This window comes from Paramisgurnus dabryanus, chromosome 13 (genome assembly GCF_030506205.2).
Source record: "Paramisgurnus dabryanus chromosome 13, PD_genome_1.1, whole genome shotgun sequence".
Classification (NCBI taxonomy): domain Eukaryota; kingdom Metazoa; phylum Chordata; class Actinopteri; order Cypriniformes; family Cobitidae; genus Paramisgurnus; species Paramisgurnus dabryanus.
Window position 1 is genome coordinate 7,298,018 of NC_133349.1, and position 7,417 is coordinate 7,305,434.

The 7,417-nt window shown below is 40.2% G+C and overlaps 1 protein-coding gene across 1 annotated transcript; it reads left to right on the plus strand.

Moving 5' to 3' along the window:
• Window positions 1–88: 88 nt before the first annotated feature.
• LOC135789052 (zinc fingers and homeoboxes protein 1-like) lies at window positions 89–7,281 on the plus strand. Its single transcript, XM_065298642.2, has 3 exons — window positions 89–743; window positions 1,435–1,664; window positions 2,988–7,281. The coding sequence occupies exons 2-3, from the start codon at window positions 1,505–1,507 to the stop codon at window positions 5,309–5,311; spliced, it is 2,484 nt and encodes an 827-aa protein (XP_065154714.1). The 5' UTR covers window positions 89–743; window positions 1,435–1,504; the 3' UTR covers window positions 5,312–7,281.
• Window positions 7,282–7,417: the final 136 nt, after the last annotated feature.

The following is a 7,417-nucleotide window of genomic DNA, read 5'->3' on the forward strand; positions in this document are numbered from 1 at the left end:
TTGCTATTGTAATGAGATGTTTCGATTCTAAAAGATTTACTTTACACCTAAAGTACTGAAATTCGGTGGTGTTATGTCTTATCTCATTCTGGTTCTTACGAAATCTAAATCATTTAAAGTGTGTTAAGTTGGGAAAAAAGGGAAATTTCCATTTGAATCTCTCAGGAGACGCATGACGGTCACGTGATTAAACTCGTAATTTGATTGGTCGGTTTCATTCTTTGGGGGGTGTACGTATCTGTAGGCATTGGTATAGTTTTCCAGTCAATACATACTTTATAAAGTCAAAATGTGGTACAGGTGTGTGCATTGAACTAAAACTGAGTCCTACATGAGTTGACTGGTTTATTTAGTATCTACATTTAGCGATTTATCGACGATTTTACGTGACGGTGGGGAGTCGCCTGGCGATGACGTCAGGACGTATTCCACTGACAGCGGTGACGCCTGATCGTTAAAAACTGCCATTAAAATGAGCGCAGATATTTTTGTGTATTACTGTGAGTTTGAGACTCATAAAAACAGCTTCGCTGTCCACCAGCTTGAATATTAGAGGAGTAGAGACCTCACAGACAGAATAATCCGATCGGCGTGGCATCTGCCCGGTCCAGTCTGTGTTCTTTACCCTGTACGTGCGACGGGTCTCGGTCCATCTCGCCTCCGCTCTTCCTGCAGCCGAGCGGTTAGTCGCACCCCGAGCTGCGATCTGAACCCCGCGGACATCATCGAGCGGGTGCCCGGCGGTGAGTTACAGTCTATCTCAACAGACTACAAAAAGTACCACCGTGGTGTTTAAGTAGTGTATTGTGTATTCTTGAAAAACTGTCTGCGACGATGTATGCTAATCTTTCCATACCAGTGTATTTATCAACGTACTATTACCATTTGATGCCATATGTTTAACATAGTATTACCAGAGTAGTTTTTTTGGTAACGTTTAAAACTCATTCAGACGCACTTTTTAAGTCTGTGCCTGAATATTGTTCAGTGATCCTTTGTGGTTATTTTACTACAGTTACCACATATCAACCATGGTATTTGTTGTAAAACTATGGTAATCCAAATAGTAATCAATCACTTCTTTGTAATATTTCAAACTCTTTCAGACCCATTTATTCGAACTAATAATGAGCCCATAGGGAAATTAACAATTGTTTTACTACAGTGATTTTAACTGAACCATGATCAGACTATGGTAATACAAATAGTTATCAATTCCCCCAAACCATACGCTTTTAGTATAATGAAACAAGCCATGGTTAAGAATAACACTTGAACGGTTTAAAAAGTTACACTGACACAGAAGAAACAAATGTTATAAATCTCTGTAAGTTCCTATCCGAATGATACATTTTGATTTCACATTTCTGACCTGTATGTTTTTGTTTCTCTCTCTCTTTTCCAAAATGTTGAACTTAAATTCAACGGGACCAGCATTTAGCATGTAAATTCAACATCCTGAAGCTTTCGGATCAGTCTATTTGTTTTCACAATCAAAAGCACAATGTCAAGTCGAAGGAAATCCACAACGCCCTGCATGGTGCTTCCGTCAGATGTCATAGACCAAGATCCAGACATGGAGGCCCTGGAAGGGAATGATGGAGCTGAGAGTATGGCAGACGGTCCTATGGAGGGAGCAGTAGTTCCCATGGAAACAGAGACGGGTGAGGTTCACCTCAAAATTCACCTCAAATCACCAAAAATTAGTGTAGATATAACTCTATAATGTTTCAAGTGACAGGTTGTTTTTGTGTTTGCATTCACTTACAGTTTAATACAGCAGTGTTGAACAAGATTTTTAACTAGTGAAAGTTTATTGAAAATTAGAAAAAAACACAATATTTACATTTATGTTATTAGCTGACACTTTTTGAATGAACGTAAAAAGCTCAAAAATTCAATCAATATCCTGATATATTCGGTAATTTGTTAAACAGGGTAAAAAATCTTTTGCAGTTCGACGATTGAAACTTAAAGGTCTTAAAAATCGCTGTCGGCGTTTAACGCATTCTGCCAACAAACCTGATGCTGGAATTAAGCGGATTTTAAGCCAAAATATTTGGTGAACGGATAATACGTGTTGAAAGCATTCGGTTAATATCATCCCCTAGAGTTAAACATTTGATTTTATTTACCTTTTTAGGATTCATTCAGCTGATCTCCGGGTCTGGCGCTACCACTTTTAGCATAGCTTAGCATAATCCATTGAATCTGATTAGACCACTAGCATCGCGCAAAAAAATAACTAAAACGTTTCGATATTTTTCTTATTTAAAACTCTTCTGAAGTTACATCGTGTACTAAGACTGATGGAAAATTAAAGTTGCGATTTTCTAGGCAGATATGGCTAGAAACTATACTCTCAAACTGGCATAATAATCAAGGACTTGGCTGCTGTAACATGGCTGCAGGAGAAAATAGTCCCCTTAGGAACTTTCAATAGCAGGGGACTATTTTCAGGCACTCCGTAATATCATTGCGCCTCCTGCAGTCATTTTACAGTTCCTAGCCATATCGGCCTAGAAAATTGCAACTTTTTATTTTCCGAAAGTCTTCGTACACGATGTAACTACAGAAGAGTCAAGTTTTAAATAGGAAAAATATCAAAACTCTTTGTTATTTTTGAGTGCGATGCTAATGGTCTAATCAGATTCAATGAAGTGTGCTAAGCTATGCTAAAAGTGGTAGCGCCAAACCCGGAGATCGGCTAAATGTATTCCAAAATTATAAAAATTAAATGTTTAACTCTATGGGAGCTGGCAAATGAGCATATTTTCAAAAAAAGTGGAGTGTCCCCTTAAAGCAGAAGCAGATATTTGCAAAGTTGTAGCTAAACATTTCTGGATGTGGCTCCCTTAAGAAATGAAATGAATAGCCCTGGTGTGTTGTTTCATTTTGTTTTATAGGGGTCAAAAGTACTTTACAGATTGAGCACTTGCTATAAATAGTAAATAGTGATTTTAAATGTCCTGTCACTGTCTTTACAGAGTATGATGGGTGCCATTTCTCAAGTGAAGACTGTCGTTCTTCAGGAAAAAGCTCAGGTCAGACATCACTAGAGCAGCCAGTCTCTAATCTGACTGCCGAGAGTGGTTGTGTGCAGACAGAAATGGAAGATAGTGATGATCCCTCAGTTACTGGCATTTCTCTCAGCAAGACTCCTATAATGAAAATGAAAAGCAAGTCTGAACCCAAGAGAATAGCCATGTCTCTGAAAGGCAGTAGCGAAAGTGAAATAGTGCCTGAAAGTGAGATGGAACTGGAGCCGTTGGAAGCGTCTGTGATGGGCTCGTCCATGACAGGAGAGCTAATGAGTCCACTGCTCACTGAATCCGTAAAGCCCAGCGTCCTTGTCAATATTTCAAATCCTGTGGTAGCGGATCAAAAGAAGCTGATAATGAACCCTGCAACGGTTCTTCCGGCCGGCCTGGCTCAGGTACTTTCCGCCTTGCAGGCCCAGCAGAACGCCCAAGCCCAACTACTCATACCCGTGAGCAGTATTCCCACCTACAATGCCGCCATGGACACAAATGCAGTCCTGATCAACACTTACAAGAAGTTTCCTTACCCATCAGTGGCTGAGATCATGGGACTTTCCGCCCAGACCAAGTTCAGCGAGGAGCAGATAAAGATCTGGTTTTCTGCTCAGCGTTTGAAGCACGGAGTCAGCTGGACCCCGGAGGAGGTTGAAGAAGCAAGAAGGAAGCAATTTAACGGCACAGTTCACACCGTACCCCAGACCATCACAGTCATCCCGGCCCATCATCTGTCCACCACTAATGGCCTGCAGTCCATTCTTCAGACCTGCCAGATTGTGGGGCAGCCAGGTTTGGTTTTGACACAAGTCGGCACGGCAAACAGCCTCCCAGTCAGCACCCCAATAACCTTGACCGTTGCAGGGATGCCCATTCAAAGCCAGACGCCCAAGTTCACAACCAATCAGACAAGTCCTGCCCTTAGTGAAACAAAAAGAGCAACCACAATCCAGCCACCATCGTTGACGCCTCAGGAGAACTCTGCTCTCAGTGCAGACCACTTCGGCCTGCGACCTAAGAAATCTAAGGAACAGCTGGCTGAATTGAAAGCTAGCTATCTGAAGAATCAGTTTGCGTCTGATGCTGAGATAGCTAGACTAATGAAGTTAACGAATCTAACTAAAGGAGAAATTAAGAAGTGGTTCAGCGACACTCGATACAACCAGCGCAATTCTAAGAACAGCCATGCTTTCCTTGCTAGTGACCATCCCAGGAGTAATAGCAGCACCACCATTGTCATCGATTCTAGTGATGAAACGCCCCAGTCTCCAACGCCATCGCCCATCAAGGAGAAGGAGACGAGGGCCAAGACCTGGAACACATTTCCAGACTTTACTCTTCAGAAGTTTAAAGAAAAGACCCCAGAGCAATTGGTGGTCCTAGAGGAAAGCTTTCAGAAATGTGACACACCAACTGATGAAGAGCTCAGTAGATTAAGAGCGGAGACGAAGCTCACCAGGCGAGAAATTGACGCCTGGTTCACAGAAAAGAGGAAAACCCCGGCAGCCGATTCCCTGGAGGGAAAAGCAGATGGTGAAACGTCCCAGAAAAAACGCAGCCAGACTCCACCGGGTGGGAAAAGACTGAGCAAAGAAAAGGTTAGTAAGAAAACTCCAGAGCAGTTACATGTTCTCAAAACTGCTTTTGTTCGCACCCAGTGGCCTTCGGCTGAAGAATACGATCAGTTGGCTGAAGAAAGTGGACTGCCTCGTTCCTACATCGTCAATTGGTTTGGTGACACGCGCTACGCCTGGAAAAACGGCAATTTGAAGTGGTATTTTTACTATCAGAGCGGTAACGTGAATGGCAACAAAAACAGAAAGCGAAGGATTCGAAATCGGGGTTGGGGAAGAAGCCGTACTAGAAAACCGAAGAAGTCCACAGAAACGGAGAAGTCGCTGCCGATCAAGTTCAAGTCTGGAAGAGATATTTTGAAGGAGTACTATTTAAAGCACAAGTTCCTGAACGAACAAGACTTGGATGAGCTTGTCGCCAAGTCTAACATGAGCTATGAGCAGGTGAGAGAGTGGTTTGCTGAGATCCATCGGAAGGAGGAAATGGGTACCAACCCATTTGAAGATAAAATGGGAAGTGTAGATGCAGATGAGGATGAAGATGAGTCACAGGGTGAAAATGAAAGGGCCGCTGAGGAGCAAGGACCTTCCGCCATGGGAGAAGACGATGGAGACGATGATGATGAGGACACGGATGATAGCGATTCCTGGGAGCCTCCACATAGCGTTCGAAAAGCATTGTCGGCATCTGAGGATCAGTGATCTAGATTTTGAGCAATGGGTTTAAATGTCCCCATTGAAATTTCATGCCCACACGCCCTCTTTCACTGCACCCATAGTTTCATTTAAGGTTTGACAAGATTGTTTCATCAAATCTTGCAACAGTCCTTGAATCAATTTGACAATGTCATGCAACCAATTTTCTGCACCTTAAACTTTGCTCTCGCAAAGACATCTTATTCAAAGCCTCAATGTTGGATCGGTTATGGTTTTTTAAGGGGTGCTTTTTTATCATTTAAAGTAATTTGGAGAACTCCGTGCCAAAGTATTGCATTGAATGTTACGGTTCTCATCGCAATGGAATATGAATGCATCGCTTTATCCAATTAACATGACGTATTTAAAAAATGGTGTAAAAAATGAAACCAGCCACCTTATTTGTGTAGCAGTTCAGTAGGAGTGAGACCAAATATTTCTAATGAAATTTTCAAATTTAATAACATAAAAGTGTTTTAACTCTCATTCCCAATGTTTTTATCATGTAGTGGTTTATTGTAGAAATCCATGCTTACCCTTAACACATACTGAAGATGGATACATACCTGTTATACAGCACACAGTACATCTAACAGGACGGTTTGTGACCTGTAGTCCCTTTGACTGCCATAATGTGGGTCATCCTTAAAAACTAGAACTCATCATGTATGGAAGATTATTTTGGCGACGTGACTATTTTACAGCTTACACATTTTTCAAGTGGACTGTTTTCGAGTATTTTCTAGTATTCAGTGGAAACATGGACAGTTACGATTTTATTTTTATTCGTTCAAGATTTTTGTCCATCAGATAAATTCATCAAACAGTTGGTTATCAAAGATGATCGTAAGCTTGGAGGCAAATGAGACTTTGAATTGCTTAATACATTTAAAAAACTTCGTAAAAAGCTCGTAATCTGAAAGTGTTACATGGTCTGTCATTGTTTCTTGCTTTGTTTCTGTCATTGAGTCCTTTTTTATCATTTTTGAAAACTTTTGATTTATGGGACAGAATGAGATGCTATCAAATAATCATTGATGATTTATTACAGTGTGTGTATAATTTGAGTTTGGTTTATTCTAATATTTGTGCATGAATACACAGCACTATTACTGGTACTTTATAACTGCACCCCTTAGCAAGACATTCAATATCTTCATTATATTCGCATGTATTGACATTGAGATGAATGATGGAAAAGTGTTCAGTTTGTACATATACCTTTATACTTCACTAGTAGTTTAAAGCGTTTTATAAGTTTGTATTTATAGTAATGATGAATTTTACCCTTACGTGAGTGAGTGATCATTATTGTGTGATATGAAATTGACATTTCACAGATTTTAAAGCTCTATGCTGTCTCATTATGTTCCAGATTTTTTTGTTTTCTGGTGAACATTTATTTGACTTGCTTGCAACCCTCTAAACTTACTTTTTGTGAATACTGTAGTAGTTTATAATAGGCCAGTGGTCAAATCAGCCTCTGTAAACATGGTAAGTACTGTTTGAACAAAATAGCACAGTCAAACTTGTGTCATCTCCACTTTTATTGACCGATCATTTTATGTTTTTTAGAGTTTGAGAACCTTTGACTGGGGTCTTGCGTTTAGTGCTGAATCTAATTACAGTTGTATGTTGTGCTTCCTTCAGTTGATTCTATTAACATTCAACCGCAGTGTGTTGCTAAATGGTTATCACATTAGTCTGGCTGTTACTAGGCTCTGTAAAAAACCTTTTTTTATGCCGATCTGAAACCATAATGAATTGTGATTTAAAAACGCTTGATGAGCCTTAAAATCTGTAGATGCCTCTTCGGTGGCAAAAGCTTTATTTCCCCGAGCCATAGACTTTGTGCAATGCTTTTAATTTAATTGAATTGTTTTAATAGGCTTTCGCTTGATTTAGACTAAATATATATATATTTTCTACTTGTTTGAGGATGACACAATAAATTTGAAAAATTATGTCTGTCTCATTTACTACTCTCCGTCAATTTCCCGGACAGGGATTAGACTAGTCCTAGACTAAACATAATGTAAGAGCTGTCCAAACTGAAAACAACTTGCACTGACATATCGAAAATATATCAGTGCCCTTTATTTTGCCTCAAAA

What these genes read in the sequence shown, in the direction of transcription:
- LOC135789052 (XM_065298642.2), top strand. Translation starts at nt 1,505, where the DNA reads ATGTCAAGTCGAAGGAAATCCACAACGCCCTGCATGGTGCTTCCGTCA. An exon ending in TCCCATGGAAACAGAGACGG is followed by an intron (nt 1,665 to 2,987) that starts GTGAGGTTCACC and finishes CTGTCTTTACAG; the next exon opens with AGTATGATGGGTGCCATTTC.